At 44.2% G+C, this 21,456-nt stretch overlaps 1 protein-coding gene across 1 annotated transcript in view; it reads left to right on the forward strand.

Moving 5' to 3' along the window:
- The window catches only part of EEPD1 (endonuclease/exonuclease/phosphatase family domain containing 1), a 111,990-nt gene that overhangs the window by 62,405 nt on the left and 28,129 nt on the right, over window positions 1-21,456 (forward strand). The window contains exon 3 of the mRNA XM_030308221.1: window positions 7,013-7,064. Within this exon, the coding sequence (XP_030164081.1) occupies window positions 7,013-7,064 (52 nt within the window). The remainder of the gene's footprint in view (window positions 1-7,012; window positions 7,065-21,456) is intronic.

Genomic DNA, 21,456 nt, shown 5'->3' on the forward strand with positions numbered 1-21,456 from the left:
CAGGAAGAGGACATAAGCACAGAAGCAGAGGTTGTTTTTAAGTTAAGAGTGATGGTTGGTACCATTCTGTGCTCAAAATCTGAAAATCTGAATGGTTTGGTCAATATTCTAAGAAATTGGTAAGAAATAGAAATTACTGTAATTGATTCAAGCAGTTGAAAACCTAAATAGCACAGAAACCATGAGACTGTCATCAGAGAAGTTTCCTGCCCACCGTTTGGCAGACCACTTTTTTCAGACCTGCCAAGAACAGCTACCCAAGCTAAATACCACATAGATTGATCTGGTGCTGATGTTCTAGTTCAGCGCCTGGCTTTGGAAAGGAAGGATGAGATGGCGAGCAGGTGCTTGGCGGCGATGTGAGGAGATGCTGAAGAGGACATATCTGAGAAAAGCAGTGCCTTCCCTGAGAGCCTGCCTTCTCCCTGTGGCCTGTTCTCACTAATATCCAGAGGCGGATGTCTGCTGTGTTTGCCCAGCCCTGAGCTAATGGTGGAAGAAAATAAAGCATCAGGGAAAACAAGTCTGCATCTAACATCCATGGCCTCTTCTAAAATTTGATGACCAAGAGAGAGCTCTCCCTTACTTTGTTCAGGGGAAGTTAGTGTGGAGCCTTCCTTCAAAGAAAAAGGAGAAGCATTCAGACAACTGGGTTGACATAGTTTCTGTTCCTAAGTGGCTCCCATGTCCTGTGGGGGGACATGTGGATAGTGAGTCGTCATCACCTGTGGCCACTGGCTGCGATTCCACCTCCTCTCCCGATTCTGCTCTTGGGACCCCTGTCCCTTGCTGGAAGGCCGCCTGCAGTGTCCTTTCTGCTGTCACGGAGATTCAGATGCTGAAGACGCAAGCGGAAACCCGTCCTTCACTTGTCTGGCTCCCTGTCCCAGAGACAATTTGGGCTGGTATGCCGGGTGCAGAGCTCAGGTCTCACTGCCTCCACTCTTGTCCCCACCCTGACCTGACCCGACCCCAAGTCATTCACACCAGAGCCATTTTTATACCTTTATTGGGCATCTTGAGTGTCTTGGGCCCTCTACAACACCACTGCCCTAGCTCATCCCAGGGGCACCTGGTTGGCTCAGTCAGTTAAGCAACTGACTGTTGATATTGGCTCAGGTGGTGATCTCACAGTGGTGGGATTGAGGCCCAAGTCGGGCTCTGCACTGAGCATGGAGCCTGCTTGGAATTCTCTCTCTCCCTCTGCCCCTCCTCTGCTTGCGCTCTGTCTCTCTCTTTCTCTCTCAAACTAAAAAAAAAAAAGGTGTGGTCCAAACTCCTTAAGTGGCTTAACAAACCCTCTAAGCAGGCCTGGTCTCACTTGTTTCTGCAGAATCATCTTTCAGCATCTATCCCACCCTCCCTGCCCCTGTGTTCCCTGGTCTGTGTTCAGTCTTGGGGTGGCGGTGGGCCATGTTCACTCTGTCCCCCGGTTCCTTGGCTCATGCTTTTCCTCCCACTCGACCTCTCAGCCTTGCAAGCCTGTAGGCGTTGGTCTAGAAGTCACTTCCCAGGGACCTGCCAGCTTTGTGTAATGCCCTTCCAAAGGGCCTTCTGGCATCCTTGAGAGTGCTCGTCTCGTGGCTGATGTACATACCTGGTTCCTCCATTACACTCAGGAGTTTGAAGGCAGATGCTGCGCTTGCTCATCACGGAATCCCCAGCGCCCAATAGTGCCTGGTGCATAATACATAACCCTTAAATATTTTATCCATGTGGTGGGTGGATGGCTCCACCATATTATATATCCATCCTTTATGCATTTATCGAATGCTGCTGTGTCTCGTGCACTATCATGTGTCACTTCACAAATGCAGTGGAAACTCAGTGCCAAAATCCTCAGAGAAAGGGAGCTGGAGTGAGTTCTTGATTCTGATGCCCCTTCAGGCTATAATCTGTTCTGGCTGTATGAGTTTCTGCATAGTTGGGAGCTGTCCTTTAAGTGTTTTTATAGCACCCATAGAGCTATCTGTCTTTTATCTTATCTGCCTCTTATCTGCCTTTTCGGGACCATCAAGGTTCATTCTGCAGTCCTAAGCCACCCGAGACTGCAGAGGTGCCCTCCAGCTTCTGTCTCTTCAACTTTACTGCTTTTCTTCCCTGCTTTTGGTGTCACCTGGCACTTTCCCCATTGCCACCTCTAGTTCCTTGATAGACCGCACTGTACGAGGCTCTATCCAGCTGAATAAGACCTTGCCCTCAATTACCTTACTCCTCATAGCTTAGTTAAACAAACATTAATTGCATTCATTCTAGGTCTAAGTGTCGTCTATTTAGACTTCAGAACTTGTCCATAAAGTTGTCATTTTTCTAAGTAAATCGCCACTGCCAGCTGCATTTGTTATTTACCTCTGTTCTCAATGGAGTGCAGAAAAAGAAATTGTATGTCATTCCATCTGATGGGAGCCCTTTTGTTTTCAGAGGATGCTGGCCAAGCCCCAGGCAGCCCAACAGATATGTCCTCTTTAGTCCAGCTCTGCCGGTCCACAGAAGCAGGAGAGTCTCAGGGACACATCTCCCCAGCACATGCCCAAGCAGAATCCTAGCCTCTTTGAGGGCAGAGACAGTATGTGTTCATCTCTGTCACTGTGGTGCCTGGCAGTTTCTGAAATATAGGAGGTATTCAATATACATTCATGGAAGTAGCAAAAGGATAGAAGGAGGGAGAGGAGGAAGAAGGGAGAGAGGGAGGGAGGAATAAAACAGACTGAGAGGGGCACCTAGGTGGCTCAGTCGGTTAAGCATCTGACTTCAGCTCAGGTCATGATCTTGGGATTCGTGGGTTAGAGCCCAGTGTCAGGCTCTGTGCTGACAGCTCGGAGCTTGGAGCCTGCTTCTGATTCTGTGTCTCCCTCTCTCTGCCCCTTCCAAATAAATAAACATTAAGAAAAATTAAAAAAAAAAACAGACTGAGAGATGAGGCTAAGAAATGCCAGTTGGAGGATTTGGTAAAAGGGTTTGTTGCTCCTTGGTATGAATGACATTTCATCCCAGGGACTATCTGATGTGTTAGAAGAATCTGATACCATAAATACTGAAATAAATACCCCAAACTTGGAGAGTTTCCAATAAAGTAAGAAAAAACATTAGGAATAGTTATATAACAGGAAGCATCTCATATACTCTTAAAGACTACAGCTCTAAGGAGGAAAAAAGCCCCACAGCTCCCTGAAGAAATCCCATGTTACAAGCCGCTGTAGCATTCACTTACTAGCATGTGTTCTTTCCATTTTGAAACTCAAGCCGTATGGATTTGAGTGTCCTTTCACCTTCTCTCCATCTTTTCTCCCCCTGCCCGTAAAGCAATCTCATCTCACAGTGCTGCATTTTAGTAGTGTGGGGATGCCCCTGTTTTTTTCCTGACCCGTCCATATGTTAATACCCTTTGGTATTAGTTTTAGAGTAGATGTTAAATCAGTGTAATCTCATGTGCCAACCTGAGTAGATTGGTTGTGCCTCACTGGAGTGTTGAGAAGGATCCTGAACCTGTGTCTAAGTTAAATGGGGCAGAGTTTATGGAAAGAGGTGGAGAGGGTTGGGGAGGGGCAATAGGCATGCCACATACTTGCCACCCCCATTCAAGAGCAAAGGAAGGCAATGAGAACAGGAATCCTTCAGGCTTTGACTTAAATGAGAATCCATTGATTTTTTTTTTTTTTTTTTGAGCGAGAGTGGTGGGGGAGGGGCAGAGGGAGAGAGAGAGAAACTTAAGCAGACTCCACACTCATTGCAGAGCCCAATGCAGGACTTGATCCCATGACCCTGGGATTATGACCTGAGCTGAAATCAAGAGTTGGACACTCAACTGACTGAGCCACCCGGGCGCCCCTGTTTTAATTTCATTTTCCTGTAGAGCCTGAAACTGTTGATTTTCAGCTCATGTTCTACAGTTGCTTGAGGGCAGTATCTTTGCAAGCAGAGAGGAAAAGAGAGCTGAAGATCTTAACAGTATTTAAACCTTTCCTCTACTCGGTGGATGTCTGATATCTGATCTGGAGTCAGACTTCATAGCCAGGGATAAGGGCAGGAACAAGAGACCACTGAAAAATTTCCTCTGGTAGAAATATTTTCCAGTGCTTATTTCAGAAGCAATTTAAGCTTCTGAAACTTGAGCTGCAACTGGAAATCCCTAACCCAGCATGTAAGTCGCCATCCAAATTGGTGGCCTGGAATTTAGATTCATGTGTTGGGAATCAGAATGTGCTGAGGAGTAGCCAGTGACTTTGACCGGCCACCAGGCACGTCCCATTAATGGCAGGCATTTGCACAGGAATGTTGTGCCTGTCACCAAGGGAAAACACACACAGTATTCTTGTTTGAGGCATTCTGTTTCAGAGGGAGAAACTAAGGCCTGGCCAGTAGATCCAAGCTGGAATGGGTCAGCTGTAATATCGACTGGGCCCTGCTAGTCGGTCAGTGAATGTTCCTTGAGTGCTTTCCACGTGCCAGTGATAGACATTGCAAATGTAGTAGTGAGAAAACCCTCGAGCCCCCAGGTGCCAGGAGCTTCCATGCTGCTTGGAAAGAGACAAGCAAGCGCACCCCAAGAAATAAATGCTTTAAGAGATCAGCAAGTGCACTGAAGAAAATAAAATGTGATCATCAGGGACACTGCTTGACCTCGGTGTCCAGAGAATGCTGCTTAGAGGACGTGGCCTTCACATCTGGCCCGGAATGACACAATATACCAGCGTCAGTGTTGGAAAGATCTTGCGCAAGACCCAAGCCAGACAAACAACAAAACTAATGTCCAAGAGATGAAGGAGAGTCAGTGTGGTTGGAGCAGAGGGAATGCCCAGAGTCCTCTGAGCTCCTATATTTGCTAAATTGTTAGCAGTGGTCACAGTGTCTTATAAGCTTTAAAACTTTTATTGTGCTTCTTGGAGTTGCTTTTATGTAAACCATTGCATTTGGTTGGATGTGCTTGCTTAGTCATATGGAGATACTGTAAAGAATTCTGGGGGCGCCTGGGTGGCTCAGTCAGTTAAGCATCCGACTTCAGCTCAGGTCATGATCTCACAGCTCCTGGGTTTGAGCCCCGCATCAGGCCTCTGTGCTGACAGCTCAGAGCCTGGAGCCTGCTTCAGGTTCTGTGTCTCCCTCGCTCTCTGCCCCATCCCCCACTTGCACTCTCTATTTCTCTGTCTCTCAAAAATGAATAAATGTTAAAAAAAAAGAATTCTGTAAATTAAGGTGAATCTTAACATGAGCATGACCCCCTTGGAGGGAGGCTCCTGGTATAGGTGGGCAGTGGGGACATTTCTACTCCGGAGAACCCGTGCAGGTTGGCTGGAGGTAGAGAACACAGTGGCCAGTGGCCATAAACAGATGAGCTCAGTGGGGAGGGAGCGTCATGTACCATCGGAAGCTGGCCCACTCCCTGAACAATCTCAGTGAGCTCTCATGCTTCCTTCCATGTACTGATGAGTCCATGTACTGATGAGTCCTTCCATGTGTCCACAGACATGTCAAAAGCAGCATGCCATGAGGGGAAGATATCTTCCCTGTAAATCCTGCATCCACTTCTGAATTCTCTCATCTGAGTTGCTGGCTAGAGCTCTGGCCCCTAAACTGGAAACGGGCGGGTTGTGTACACTCCACACCCCTACTCTATGCTTGGTGCCTTTGCCTCTGCTGTCCCTCTGTGGGTCGCCTTTCTCCCAGGTCAAGGCTAGCCAGACCCTCCTCCAGAAAGCCTTCCTTGTTCTCTGCCAGGGCCAGGCTTCTCTCTGCATCTTGGCCTGTCTACTTGGTACCCTGCACATTGTATTCTGACTGTGGTCTGACTGTGGCCTCCAAGAGGCTGTGAGCTCCTCCTGGGCTGGGACCATGTCCCAGTCCTGGGTACCCTCGGCCACCCACATACTGTAGGGCTTGATCACTGTGTGGTAAACAGATGAGCAGCTGAGCCGTCCATGTTTATAAGCAGCGAATTTAGCTGTTGGCTTGTTATCATCAAAAGGACATCGAGGGAAGACTAATTCTAAACATGGGCAACTGTTTTCTTCTTTATATTCCTCTGAATTTGTTCATATTCCTTACATGAAGCCGCTATCATGATTTTTAGATTTTTTTTGGTGAAATGTACATAACGTAAAATTTATTAATTTAACCATGTATAGGCATGCATCTTAGTACATTTATATCAACGTGCAGCCATCACCGCCATCGATCTTCAGAACTTTTTGGACATCCCCGACTGAAACCCTGTACCCACTAAACAACAGCTCCCCTTTCCCTCCTCCCCGGTCCCTGGTAACCACCATTCTACTTTCTGTCTTTTTGAATTTGACTACTCTAGGTATCTGATATAAGTGGAATCATACAATACTTGTCCTTCTGTGTCTGGCTTTTCATTTAGCATAATGTCTTCAAGGTTCCTCTATGTTATAGCATGGGCCAGAATTTCCTTCTTTTTAAGGCTGAATAATAATTCCATTGCATGCAGGGTCACCTGGGTAACTCAGTCAGTTGAGCATCTGACTTCAGCTTAGGTCATGATCTCAAAGTTCATGAGTTTGAGCCCCACATCAGGCTCACTGCTGTCAGCTCAGAGCCTACTTCGGATCTTTCTGCCCCTCCCCTGCTCACATTTGCTCTTAAAAATAGAATAAACATTAAAAAGAAATAATCCTATTGCATGTATACACCATATTTGTTTATCCATGCATCCATTGATGGACATTTCAGTTGTTTCTACCTTTTGGCTGTTGTGACTAATGCCTCTATGAACATGGGTGTGCAAGTATCTGTTCCAGTTCCTATTTTCAACTCTTTTGGGTATGTGCCCAGAAGTGAAATTTCTGGATCATATGATGAAATCAGCTGTACAATTTAGAAATATTTTTAATAGTTCTGAATTGGTTATTTCAATTCAAAGCAGAGGTTGATTTTAGATGGGACTAAGCAGAAATGCAGGCTGACACGTCAAACTTTTGTTCTCGGGACTTGGCTGATGCTTGGTGACGTGAAATGATTTGTTCTCAAGTGTGGTTTCCATTTTTTCTTGCAGCATCAAGCTTCTAGCTGTGCAGGAACTACTTGACAGAGAGGCCCTGGAAAAGGTAAATACTTTGTTCTTTCTACCCCACGTTCACTAACTTAGAGCGGAGTGCCACACGCAGGAAAAATTCAGCTTCCTGTCACCAGAGACAGCACTTACTGCAGAGTGGCTCTGTTAGTTTGTGTTCTTAACAGTCAGAGAACCATGCAGAATTTTCACCAAAACTCCTCACATTGCTCACATCCTGTTACAAACTCAGCCTTGCAAGGCTCCTTCAGGGTTGTGTGACAGCAGGGACTCGCCATGCAGGCTTTCTGTTCCTCTTAACACCGTGCAATGGGCCAGACTCCATGCTGGCCGCCGCACATCATTTCTGCTTGTGGCTGTTGCCATCTGGGCTTGCGGACGGTAGAATGGAGGCCCAGCGAAGTTAGGTAACTTGCCCAAGGAAAATTAGCTAAGTGGCAGAGTAAAGATTTGAACCTCTTGGTTCCATTTCCGAAGTCAGTGCTTCTGTTCGGCAGGCAAGTTCACGAGTTTGATCTTTCTAGGCTGTTTGTGAAGATTAGCAAATTCCCTCCCCACCTGAAACTTCGGTTTCACTATGTTCTGGAAGAGATATCCAGTGTCTCAGCTTTCTGTGATCAAGCCAAGCACACATCTGGGGATCCTTTGCCAGTTATGAGTTCAAGTTCTATGCACATGGTGGTGCAGGCTCTGGAAAACAGATTGGGCAAGGCCAAGGGCCAGCCCATGGGCCTCCCAACTCATACCAAGCGGCTCTCCTGGGGCACCTCAGACTCTTCCTCAGTATGTAGCTATGTGCAGTAATTAGAATCTATAATGTTAACATAAAAGAAAGTGGTTAGAGATATAAACAGTGAAGCAATATTATTGTATTTATAGAATTTTAAATATTTGGATTGGCGGTCAGTCTGCTGGTTGGCATGAAAACAAAGTGTTTAAGCACCAAGCAGTGATGTGAGGGGAGGGGATGCTGAGCTCTGGCTCTGAATATAACATTCCTTCAGCCTCATTTTCATCACAGGGATAATGCTGCCTGCCTGACCTCAGAGAGGCACCACGAGAACCAAATGAGTTGGTGTCGTGGAAGGGCTTTCTAAATGCCAAAGCACTCGACTCATATTAATTCTTAATTACTTGTATTAATTCTTAATAGACATCCAGCCATTAAAACGTATGAGGTCCAGCTCGAAAAGGCATCCTTGGGCCAAATGACAATGTTGGATGTGGATTGTAGATTAGATTAAAGTATTAGATCAACGTGAACTTTTCCCGGAGTCGATGACTAGTACGTGTAAGAGAATGGACTTATTCTTAGGAATTATACACTGGGGTATTTTGGAATCAAGGGGCATGCTGTTTATAACTTATTCTCCAATGATTCAGAACAAAATAGTGGAGACCTATGTGTGCATATGTGAGCCAGAGGGAGAAAGAGCAAGCATAAATGATAAAGCAAATGGGGCAGAGTGCAGGCGGGTGGCCCTTCCGGGTGAAGGAGTATATGAAGATTCTTTGTATGTTCTTGAAACCTTGTAAAAGTGCGCTCTCCAAAAACAGTTTTTCTTCTCAGTATTCTCTACAGTTTTTTGTTTGTTTGTTTGTTTGTTTGTTTTGCTCTTCAGTTAGGGAAACTGCAGAAACCATCCGACAAAGCTCATAAACATGTGGAGTCTGTGTGCTAAGGTGTATCAGTATAATAAAAACACAGGCAACGATTAGGTCTTTAATGCTGTGTTAATATTCAGTTTGGAGAAGCTGCACGGGCAAGCCAATTTGGGGTGCTAACTGCTTGTGGAATATAGCAGAGAAGGGGGTCAGGGCTTGCTGTGGGGGGTAGCAGTGCTGCCCTGAAGGTTAAGTGTTGAGGCTGCTGTGAAGAGGGGTGTATAATGTGCAGCTCAAGCAGCCTGGGCCCAGAGCCTGCCTCCTCCTTCCTCACTGGGGTGTCTTGGGTTAGTAACCCTCTTGTGCTTCAGTTTCTCAGTCTATAACGTGGAAATCTTTATAATCCCCAGTTCACAGAGGTTTTGAAAAGATGAAGTTATGTCAATGTGAAGGACTTAACTCTGCGCCCGGGGCTCAGTGATCCCCATAAGTTACTGGCTACACGCATTATTTCCCCATCTCCTCCTCCTTCCCGTTTCTCACCAAGGCTGATGATGGTTTTGAATTGTTCCCCTATCTCCATACATGACAAGTAGAAAGATTTACAAGATGGTCCAAATATGCACAGAGGCAGGGCGGGAGCCAAGTTCACTTAGTGTCCTTCTTCCTTCCTTCTTTCCTTTGTTCATTCGTTCATTCATTCATTTATACTACGGGCCTCTGTTGAGCTTTCTATGTGCCAGACAAGTAGGAAAGAAACATTGTAAGTTTATTTATTTTTGAGAGAGAGAGAGCCAGAGTGCCAGCCGAGGAGGGCAGAGAGAAGGAGACAGAATCTGAAGCAGGCTCCGGGCTCTGAGCTGTCAGCACAGAGCCCGACGCAGGGCTCGAGCCCATGAACTATGAGATCGTGATCTGAGCCAAAGTGGGACGCTTAACTGACTGAGCCACCCAGGTGCCCCCAAGTAGGAAACATTTTGAGGAAAGTCCAGAAACAGCCAGTTGACACGAGCTTGGTAGTCAGTGGCATTTTGAGTGACACATGGTATATTACCTGCCATGGTACCACCTTGTGCAGCAAGATTGGCCCAGTTCATATGCTGGAATAAGATACGTTCCCAAAGAGCCTTGTGACGTATGGATTCTCATCCACCTGGATAAGTTAAAGAACCACCAAGAAGAGTTCTTAGTAAGCGGGAGAGCTTTGCTACTCCAAGTGTGATCTGTAGATCAGCAGCATCTGAAGCTTATTAGAAAGGCAGAATCTCAGTCTCTACCCAGACACCGGAATCAGTCTGCATTCTTTTTTTTTCGTGTTTATTCCTTTTGAGAGAGAGAGAAAGAGAGAGAGAGCGCGTGAACAGGGGGGAGGGGCAGAGAGAGAAGAGAGAGAATCCCAAGCAGTTTCTGTGCTATCAGTGTGGAGCCCGACATGGGGCTAGATCTCACAACTGTGGTACCATGATCCGAGCTGAAATCGAGAGTCAGACACTTCACTGAGCCACCCAGGCGCCCCCAGAATCAGTCTGCATTCGAACAAGACCCATTGAGTTGTGCGCACTGAAGTCCAAGAAGTTGTCCTGAGGAGAATCATTCATTGTCACCATCTCTGCTATTGACTAGTCCATCTTAATAGAGAACTTCTGAGGTGTCAGACTTTTGCTTCTGTGGCCAATTAAGCTCTGTTTTTTCTTTTCACACCAAAAGAGAATTAAACATCATTCTATTGGTAAGAACCCAGTTTTTATCTTTAGTTTTCCTGCTTCTTCCTTTCATTTAGAAAATAGTCTTATTTATTTTTATTTTTTTTAAGTGTTTATTTTTTGAGAGAGAGAGAGAGAGAGAGAGTGAGCAGAGGAGGAGTACAGAGAGAAGGGGACACAGAATCGGAAGCAGGCTCCAGGCTCTGAGCTGTCAGCACAGAGCCCGACGTGGGGCTCGAGCCCACGAATTGGGGGATCATGACCTGAGCTGAAGTCAGATGCTTAACTGACTGAGCCACCCAGGCGCCCTGTCTTATTTAATTTAATAGGTAGAGCCAGAAAGACCTCAGTGAGACACATCCTACAAACCTCAAACTTCTTCGACTATCTTCACCGCTGGGCTTCCAGTGGCAATCTGCTTTTGGGGTTTGCGATTACTGGACTCCTGAGATCCCGCCATGGTGGAACTAGTCACCTCCAGGCACAGTCCCAAGAATGGGAACCCGTTACCTGAATGCCTTTCTCTTGTAAGATATAAGCTATTGAGGGGTCATTTCCGTCACAGGTACTTGCAGGTTCAATATGACCAGTAAAATAATCATATTATGTAAAACATAATATAAAAGGCAGAAGAGAAGCAGCAGTGTTTTGGAGTGTCCTAGCCAGTAAGATTTCTAGTGCTTTTTCTCCCCAATAGTAGGCATTATGGTCTTTGTATTTTAGCTTCAAATTTGCCTGACTTCTACTTCCCCTGGTTTCAGGTAGAAAGCCTGTCTGTCGTAAAAGTGCCAAGGCTTTCCTGGCTTCTGCAGCACACAGGGCCAGCTCAGGGGAGGCTCTCTTATGGGAGAGCTGAGGTCCCCTCCCAGCCTCGCCCCTGTTTGGCTGTTGGACCTGGCAGAGGACCTTCTTTGGATCCCCTTTCTTTACATAAAACTGATCTCTCTGGTTCCTTCCCACCCTAAAACTCTTGGGTTTTATTTTCTCAGTTGATCCCTGATCCCATTGTGAAGAGGGGAAATTCTTTTTCTCATACCCTGTTTTCTAGTATTTTCTCTACTTCCTAGTGGGTTTCGGGGCCTCTATGTTTCATGTGCCCTACTCACCATTAAAACACACTTTCTGGGGAGAAGTGATGGTGAGTTCATGCCCAGTGACCCTTGCACACAGATCAGTAGGCTTCTAGTTTTTGCTTCTTCTAATATTGTCTTAAGTGCAGTAGATTGGGGTGGAGGTTGGGGACCCTGGGTAGGATAAGGTCTCTCAATTTCTCTTCTCTAAAGATACTACATTAAGCCATTTCCTGGACAAGTGACAGTCATTTGTCATTTATGTAGAAAATAAGCTATTGGGGCACTTGGGTGACTCACTTGGTTAAGCGTCTGACTCTTGGTTTCAGCTCAGGCCATGATCTCACAGTTTCATGTGTTCAAACCCTGTATCAGGCTCTGTGCTGACAGTGCAGAGCCTGCTTGGGATCTCTCTCCCTCTCTCTCTGCCCCTCCCCTGCTCACACTGTCTCTGTCTCTCTCAAAATTAAATAAATAAATTTAAAACTTAAAAATAAACTTAAAAAAAATCTATAAGCCATACAATTAATAAGCTAAGTTTCTCTACCAATTTTTTGTCTTAAAAAACCTTGGAACCATGGGAAGATTATTTAATTTGCATAAATGTCAGGACATGTGACATTTCTCTGATAAATGTTTTGGATTTAGATGGGCTTTGTCATCGAGCATCTATCGGGTGCTAAGAGCAAGGACTTGCTCTGAGAAGGATGCACACCATCCCAAGTTCTCTGTGTTCTCTTTGCTTTAAGTGTGAGATGCTTTTGTTTTTCTGAACTTAAGGCACACAGATTTGTTTCCCAGACTCTATAAACAGGCCCATCTAATGCCTTTCAATGTGGCATTGCAGGAAAGGAAATAAAAATATTGGTACAGCTTGATTTAGTAAGATCATTTTTCAATGACCCTTTCAAATAGCTTCCTGCAAAGTTGCAAACAATAGCTTGGCCGTTTGCTCCAGCTGGAGTCACCCTCTTACTGGACGGGCCAGAGGGCAGAGCACCGGCCGACCCAACCCAGGATCCAAGTCTGCCTGAAAAGCTGCCTGTGTGAGGCTCAGGCCACCCAGCTCATGACCATTGCCCGTGTTATCCCCATCCCAGCCTCTACAGGCCATGACTCAGCCATTAATCACAAGCTGACCGAGTCCGTGCTGTGTCTCCTGGAACCCTGGTTCCGAGGGTCCATAGACTGGGGTTGAATCCAGCTCTGACATTTACCAGCTAGGAGATCTCTTGGGCAAGTTATTGATCAGACTTGGTTTCTTTTTTAACATGAGTGGAGATCACAGTAATACCTACCTCACTGAGATTTTTTTATGAGAATTAAACAAGACAGTATATGAGTTAAAAGAGATTTTGTAGGGAGTAAGCATCAGAGCAATGGTAGCTAATGCTGTCCCTGCTACTGATGTCATCCCTGGTGTCGTCGTCGTGATCATCATCATCATCACTGATACCTCTTTCTCCTCCTTTTTGGAGAAGCCCGACTTGAGATTGAGCTGATGGCATTAGAGGATGTTAAAAAAAGGAATTCCCACCTCTGCCCTCTCCCTGTTTGCCAGATTGACCAGGACAAAATGCCTGCTGCTGGATATTTTTCATAGAATTTCAGCTTTGCAGCCTGACTCTGAGTCTAGTTTTCTTACAGGTGCTGTGGATGATCCCCTGGACCTCTTTTGGTACCTTACATGCGAGATGAAGCGCATACATTTCACTAGCAAGCCTGAATGCAGAAAACTTGAACTTGATATTTGCACGGGGTGGTCAGGGACTTTTGCAGCTGAACCCTAGGGGTGGGCGACATTGGAATTGGAAGTTAGTAGCTTCCCGGGAATTCTCAGAAAGAAAAAGGACACAAATAACAGTCACATCAATGTGTGTCTGTGACCTAAGGATGCTAAATGCTTAGATCTATAACCGGTGCTGGTGTTTTCTGAACACGCACACAGGTACATACATAAGTTCTAGCTCTGCCATTCCATGCATTTGGAGGTTTTTTTTACTGTGATTTGGACTTCCACTTAATTTAGTTTGTGCAACAATTGAGTACTTAACATTGTGCCTAAGTTGCACTGCATACCAAAGAGGGTAGAGTTGTCTTTGCATTTCTTTCGAATGCACTCGCAAATGCATTCGAATGGCATATATAACATCTCAGAATGCCAGGGCTGAGAGAGACTGTTCAAACCATGGAATCTTACCCTGCCATTTTGCGGATAGGACATGGAGACCAAAGGAGCTGAAATGTCCTCCTGGCCCAGGGCCCATAGCGGTTGTGTTGTAGAACCAAGAGTGGACCCCAGTGGATGGGACTCCATTCCAGAGCTCCCTTCCAGCCACTGCCTATCTCCCGTGATCTCCTTTAATCTGGACATTAGCTTTAGCGGACTTTGTGGAAGCTTCTATCTCTGCATATCGCAGGAGTGGGAGCAGACCCACAGGCTCAGGCCCTGGCCAGACGAGGGAGAGCTGAGACTCAGGTCTTTGAACAGCATGACTTGTAGCAAAACAGACACAAGCATATAATGTTTGTCTCCCCCGAGGACCCTTTGGTCCAGCAGGGGAAACAGAATGTGGGCTGGGGTTGAAGGAGGAGGCAGCTAGAGGTTCAGGGCTCCGGATGTGGACAGTACCAGGGGAGCATCCAAGAGTGGAGGAACTCGCAGCTGTGTGAAGGCCACGGGGGTCCAAGGACCTGCCAAGGAGGCAGTAGAGAACATGCAGCAGACACCCCCTTCATTTAGGTTCAGCGTCAACATGAATAGCTTCGAGAATCTTCACGTAAAGTCTACTTAAAAATACCTTTTAAAAAATAGCACTCTGTCTTCATTTAAAAATATCAGAATGAGATTCTTCAGCTCTCTGGGTTTATTTTTTCTCCCCTGCCTGGTCCTTCATGTAGTCTGAGCTTAATCTGAATGCCATCTTGAATGGTCTGTATTCATGTATCTGTTAGTTGTTTTTTTGTTTGTTTGTTTTTTTTAAGTGGGTTGAGCCATACCAGTGTCTAAGCATGATTAAACTCACGGTAGTCATGTTTCTGGCCAAATCCCTTCCAGCAGGCAGCTTTTTACCTTCCTTGAGGGGCCGGGAAGCAGAAACGGAGGCCTCTGTGAGTGAAGCACAGGCTGCCCCTGTTCGCCGCGTGGAGTCTGGCTCAGGCCCACTGCCCGGCTGCCACAACCACCCCCTCACCGGCTCTGCTTCAACAACTGCACACTTGGGCCCCACCCCCATTCCGCAAAGGGCTGTTGGCTGGGGTCCCCCCAGGCACCCTCGCTGCCAGAAAACGGAGCATCTTGGTGAATTATGGGCCAGACTTCACAGTTCATTTAAAAAAAAGAGAGAGATGTATTTTCTCTCTTTTTTTTTTTTTAGAATCACAAGATACCGTGTACGTTTCGGGGCTCCCACTACCTTTCTGTCTTTATGAAAAGCTTTTGTATGGAGTGAGCAAAATGTAGAGTCCCAAATAAGATTCTTACATCCCCTTTAGCTTTATTAGCTATCAAAGATATGCAAATTAAACAAGAGATTCTTTCACATTTAGTACATTAGCAAAGTATTTTAGGCAATGCTGTAAGATGTTGAAAGTGCCGATAAAACCAGTGTCGGCATTCATTGCTGGGGAGGGGTGGTGATGAGGCACTGTCCTTCCATAAGCTCTTGGGCAGTGTATTTTGTCAGCCTTTGAGATGCCCCTGCCCTGTGCCAGTGATCTCGTTCGTGGAAGCGTTTCTTAAGGAAATGATCCATAAAAACAGAAAATAGCAAGCGTGTTCTGTCATGCTTTCTAATTACGAATAATGAACGGCAGTTCAGTGCTCAGTGGGAAGGGAGGGGTTAAACAATCTGTGGTAGCAGGTCCCCAAACCTGAAATGTGTCCCTACTTGTCCTACTTTCCTCTTTGCTACTGTCCTATTTCTCTTCTTTCGTGTGCTGGTAGTTTTCTTGGATGTAAACTCTCCCCCCTCCACGGTCAGCCTTCACACTTCCTCATCTCTCCTGCACCCTTAGGAACCTGGCCTCTGGCCCAGTTCATCTAACAAATCATAGCTTACCCTGGCCGGCTTCTAAGCCAAAGCATTTTCATGTAAGCCGCCTTCTTCTTCTTCTTCTTCTTCTTCTTCTTCTTCTTCTTCTTTTTTTTTTTTTGCTTTTCTTAAAAAAAAAAAAACTATGAATTGGTTTGATATAGAACTTAAGAATTTTATAGGCACTTACCCATTTTTAGTAATTTCTGTACAACAGTTCTGTTTTTATAATGAATGCGTAATGGTTTTATGTTAACAAACATTTCATAGCATTTTGAAGCCATTTAGATACAACGCTAGGAATTTGGGAGTGGGAAAAGGAAAGAGATTGTATCAGAAGCTTGTCTTATCTAGGTGCGTCTGAACCCACTATTGCCTTCTACCCACGGTTGTCCCTGGGGCTGTTCTTCTGGGTGGTTCCGTTACTTTCGCTTCATACTCTAAGTTCATTATTTCTTAGTCTCCTAATTGATTATATATTTATATAGGAAAAGAGAAGAAATCTTAGCATGTCTGTTTGGATCTCAAGCTCAGGCAGAGGCCAACACGAGGCCTATAACAAAAGCAGAAAGATGATTTCATTCAGGCTTCAAAGTGAAGAGGGCCTTGAAAAATCACCACTCTGTGTTTTGCTAAGAATTGTATTATTAAGTAGAGAGCCTTTTGCTGGCCTCTTCTAGTGGCTTATAAATGATGGGCTGGTCTTGTACACTTATCCAGCCCATGATTTAAACATAGCGTGTCCATGTTAATATTTTTCCTGTGCTAACTCTTTGCTTGAGATGCCCTCTTTCCTCTTCAAGAAGGTATCTGGAGTCTCCAGTTCTGGAAATGGCAGCGCAGCTTATATCAGTATAAACTTCCCTCAAATAACAATTATAAACTCTGGGTAAAATGCAAACAACTATTTGAAAGCACTAAGAGCTACCAAAAGCAGGCAGAAACTGGAGAGCAGTCAACCCTGGAAACAAGAAACCAGCGCTGGGCGAGATCCACATCTGTTTAGCTTTTCCCCCTGATCGCATTGCCCAGTCTGTGTGAGCAGCTAGAGTTCAGGCAGGAAATCACGAGTCTTCTCTCTCTTTTTTTTTCCCCCTTCGTCAGACTACCTAAAGGTTTCTCATTTTTTTGTTGTGCTTTTCAAAGAACTTTTGAGTTTTTAATTTGCTCTATTGTGTTTTATCTTCTATTTCATTCATTTCTGCTCTGATCTTTCTTATTTCTTTCCTTCTCCTTGCTTTGGGTTTGATTTTCTTCCCCCGCCCACCATCCCGTGTCTGCAAGTAGAAGCTTAAGTTATTGATTTGAGACCTTTCTTCCTTACTGATATAAACATCTACAGCTATAAATTTTTCTTCTAAGTGCTGTTTTTGATTACTCCCGTAAGTTTGGGTATGTTGCATCTTTATTTTTATTAATCTCAGAGTTTTTAGTTTCCCTTGTGATTTCTTCTTTCTTTCCATGGTAATTTACAAGTGTGTTGTTTAATTTCCATTTATTTGTGGATTTCCCAAAATTCTTTCTGCTGTTGACTTCTAATTTTATTCCATTCCACCGCAGTCAGAGAACAGGCTTTACTTGACGTCAGTCCTTTTGTTTTTTCTTTCCTTTTTTTAGATGTTTATTTATTTTGAGACAGAGGGCATGAGCACAAGTGGGGGAGGGAGAGAGAGGGAGAGAGAGAGAGACTCTTAATGCAGGGCTTGAACCCATGTACCCTGAGATCATGACCTAAGTTGAAATCAAGAGTTGGCCACTTAACTGACTGAGCCTGACTTCAGTCCTTTCAAATGCATCAAAGCCTGTTTTATGGCCTAGAATGTGGTCTCTTCTGGAGAATGTCCTATGTACACTTGAGAAGAATGTGTATCTGGGGTTGTTTGGCTGAGTGTTCTGTAAATGTTTATAGGTCTGTTTGGTTGATATTATTGCCTAAGTCTTTTATTTTCTGTTGATCTTATGTTTAATTGTTCTAACCATTACTGAAAGTGGAGTATTGAAGTTCCCAACTATTGTTCCTTCCTTCAGTTCTGTCAGTTTTTGTCTCATGTATTTGGGAGTTTTTTTATTTGTTTCATATATATTTATAATGGTTATGTCTTTCTGATTGAATGATCCTTTCGTTAATATAAAATGTCCCTCTTTATCTCTTGTAACAGCCTTCATTTTAAAGTCAATTTTTCTAACATTAGTTTAGCCACTCCAGCTTCCTTATGGTTGCTGTTTGCATCATGTGTCTTCTTCTGTCTTTTTACTTTCAACCTACTCATATCTTTGAATCTTATCTGTATCTCCTGTTCCCAGGATAAGTTTGATATTGTTTTTTTACCCAATTTGATAGTCTCTGCCTTTTGATTAGGTTATTTAATCCATTCACATTTAATGTTATTATTGATACAGTCACATTTACAGCTCCCATTTTACTTTTTGTTTTCTATATCTTATGTCTTTTTGTTCCTTTTTTCCCTCTTTCACTGCTTTCGTTTGCATAAAGTGCATACTTTCTACTGTAGCATTTTAATTTCCATAATGATTTTTTTCACTATGCTTTCTGAGTTATTTTCTTAGTAGTTGCTGTTGAATTTGCCATATAAATGTTAATTTATTAGATTTATACTAACTTATTTCAGATTTGTACTAACTTAATTTCAGTAAGAGATAAAACATTATTTCTATATAGCTGAATTCCCTCTTCCCCCTTTGGGAGCTGTTGCTACTACACATGTTACATCTAACTACTATGCTACAGACCCAACTAGACATTATTATAGTCATTACTTTATATACTATTATGTCTTTTAAAGAAGATGAGAGAAGAAAGGAGAACAAGTATCTATTTATAGCAGTAGCTCCATTAACCTTATTATTTACTATTTCCAGTTTTCTTCATTTGTTCCTGTGGGTTCACATTACTATTCGGCATCATTATCTTACATGCATATACAAATGGGTGGAGGGGTGAGTGGGTGGATGGATGGATGAATGGATAGATGGATAGGTACATGGATACATACATACTTCCATGCATACATACACAGTTGGTAGGCAGACAAATAGAATATACCAGATTGCCATATAAAAATGTATTTATTGCTATGGCTCATGGTCAAAAATGTTTAAAAACTGCTGTCCTAGACCATCTGTTGGCTGGGAAGAGGGGAAGAGGCTTGCTCTGGGATTTTTTTCAGTACTTGAAAGGCTCTGTTTGTCCTTCAGTATATCCTAAGCACTTTCCCCTCTGATCATGTTGGTCTCTTGACTCTATTTTCTTTTCTTGTTTATTTATTTATTTTTTTAATTTTTAAAAATATTTATTTATTTTTGAGAGACAGAGTGAGACAAAGTGAGAGTGGGGGAGGGGCAGAGAGAGAGGGAGACACAGGATTGGAAACAGGCTCCAGACTCTGAGCTGTCAGCACAGAGCCTGACGTGGGGCTTGAACCCACAGACTGTGAGATCATGACCTGAGGTGAAGCCGGATGCTCAACCGACTGAGCCACCCAGGCGCCCCTCTATTTTCTTTTCAACAGAGAGAAAATGTGCTCTACTCACTGCACTCCCTTCAAAATTGTTGCATGTAGCCACCACCTTGTACAAACATTCACTTAGCCATGTGACAGGAGTTACATGCAATTTCCTGTCTTATTAGTCCACCCTCAAATGCTTCTGTTATCAGGAAATGCTAACAATGAGTTGGTACTGAGAGAACTTTCAATTCACTTCTTTAGAGAATTCTGAGACTTTTCACGAATGATTCATTCATTCATTTAAGAGCATGACTGCGTACTTAGTAAAGTTAGGGTTAGTTTGTCATTTAAAATGAAACAGAAGGGCAGGCAGGTAAAACTGTTTTGCTCTGTCGCTAAAAACATTTATTCTCGTGTTCTCAGCAGGTAAAATTGTCCTCATTGAGCTGGTCACTAAGGCTTGAATTAATTCAGTGGAGAAATCTATCAGATTGTTAACTACCCATTTAGAATGAGTAATTCCTACAGCTGATAAAATATTTTTTTTTTATTAACCTTCAGGAGGCACTGAAATGGTGAGCTTGGGCCTTAACAAGATTCCAAACTTCTGGGAAAGCATCCAACCTGCTTTCAGAGACTTTGATCTATCTTGGTAGAATTTCAGAAAAGTGTACTGACATCCCTTGTGAACACAATCCAAGACCTCTTTCTAGACCCTAGACTTGGTTCCTCCTCTGCATTCTGAGTCTGCTGTCCTACACTCCTTGCCTCACCCCCAGCCTGTCCTACCTAACTCTGGTCCATGAAATGCAGACCCGTTTTCACAGACAGAATTAACTAGGTTCAAAAAAGGCAGCCAGAGAAAACAAAGTAGCTCCCCATATATGCATTATTCTAAAATCACCTGCTTTCCTAGTTATCTGTTGGTGGCTTCCTACACCACTAGCCAGTCAAGAGATATTTTTAAGTGGCTCTGTAGTGTCATTATTGAGACACCGAGCATCTTCCTGATGTGTCCAGCCCTGGGGATCCACAGGAATCAGAAGTGCCCAGGACTAAAGCAAGATCCCCAGAGCTTTGGCTTTACAAGCCAAAGAGCTGAACTTGGAAGGGAAAGTGACAAGTTCTGTTTTTTTGCCTGAATTTTCAGCATTTGCACCAGTTCTGGAGAGGCGGGTGGGAGCAGTGGAGGGAGATTAAAGCCTTTCCCCATGTTGATTACAAAACTGTGACTGTATTACTGCAAATCTTCTGTATCAAGCAAGATTTGTCTTCCCTTCTTCTGTCCACCTGGCTGAAACCTCTAGTTGAAGAATAAATTGCTACATATCGATTGTTCATTTTATTTGTCCTTACCAGACATCCTTGCCATGCACTTCATTTGTGTGGCTATATTTGAAAATAAGAGGGGAAGAAGTAACATGTATTTTTAGGCTTCATTTCAGGATGTGGCCGGGACATTTTTTTAATGTTGTTTTTGGTACTTAATTTATTTAGTAACAGCACTTAATTTGCTTTTATTTATGAAAAAACGCAACGTGTGTGTGTGCATGCACTTGCATAGCTTCTACCTGAATGAAGTTCAAGTCAGTTGATCAGTATTTATACCATGGCTAGAGAAGTGAGATTTCTAGAAAGCTTGGAAGCAGAAAGAAAAATTAAAGTACATAAAAGGGGGCTCCTGGGTGGCTCAGTCAGTTAAGCATCCGACTCTTGATTTAGGCTCAGTTTATGATTTCACGGTTCGTGAGATCAAGCCCTGCATCGGGCTCCACGCTGACAGTGCAGAGCCTGCTTGGGATTCTCTCTCTGTCTCTCTCTCTCTCTCTCTCCCCCCCCCACCCTTCCTCCCTCTCTCCATCCCTCCCTCTCTCTCTGTCCCTCCCCTGCTCCCTGCTCATGCTTTCTCTCTCTTTCTCTCTCTCTCAAAAGAAAACAAAACAACAAAAAAAACACCACTTTTGAAAAAACATATAAAAGGATGATTTGGTCTCTGTAATTTAATTTTGTTTCAGTTCCTCATTTGTAAGCTTACCGGATAACCCTTCTAAAACACAAGATGGATCATGTGAGCAGGAAGCTGAAGGGCACAATGGGGTCAGATAGACATGGATTTGGGTCCTGGCTCAGCCCCTTGCCCTCTGGGTGATCCTAATCCCTCCAGCCCCACATTCCCCATTTGTCGAGCCATGGCGTGGGTCCGAGCCAGTGGTAGTGTTTGCCCCGTGGTGAGCTGTCTAGTACCAAGCGCTGTTGTGGTTACAACTCATTACCGTGGACTTCTCTTTGTGCCCTGCAGAACAGTGTTCTGGCATCCAGGACACGGCCCTTGCCAGGTGTGCAACTTGATTTTTGTAACGCTTCGCAGTGCCCCGTTTGCTTGTACTCAACCCACTCCCAGTAGTTTGAAAGGAGCTCTAGAGCCTGTGAAACTAACCCCCGGCAGTTAGGCTATTTTTAAGTGCCTCTGGCCAAAAACGTAATGGGAAGGGAGGTTGACTAAAAGAGAGTTTGGGGATTTGGCTTTCCATTTCTCCCATTAGCACA

Source organism: Lynx canadensis, chromosome A2, assembly GCF_007474595.2.
Source record: "Lynx canadensis isolate LIC74 chromosome A2, mLynCan4.pri.v2, whole genome shotgun sequence".
NCBI classification, from domain to species: Eukaryota; Metazoa; Chordata; class Mammalia; order Carnivora; family Felidae; genus Lynx; species Lynx canadensis.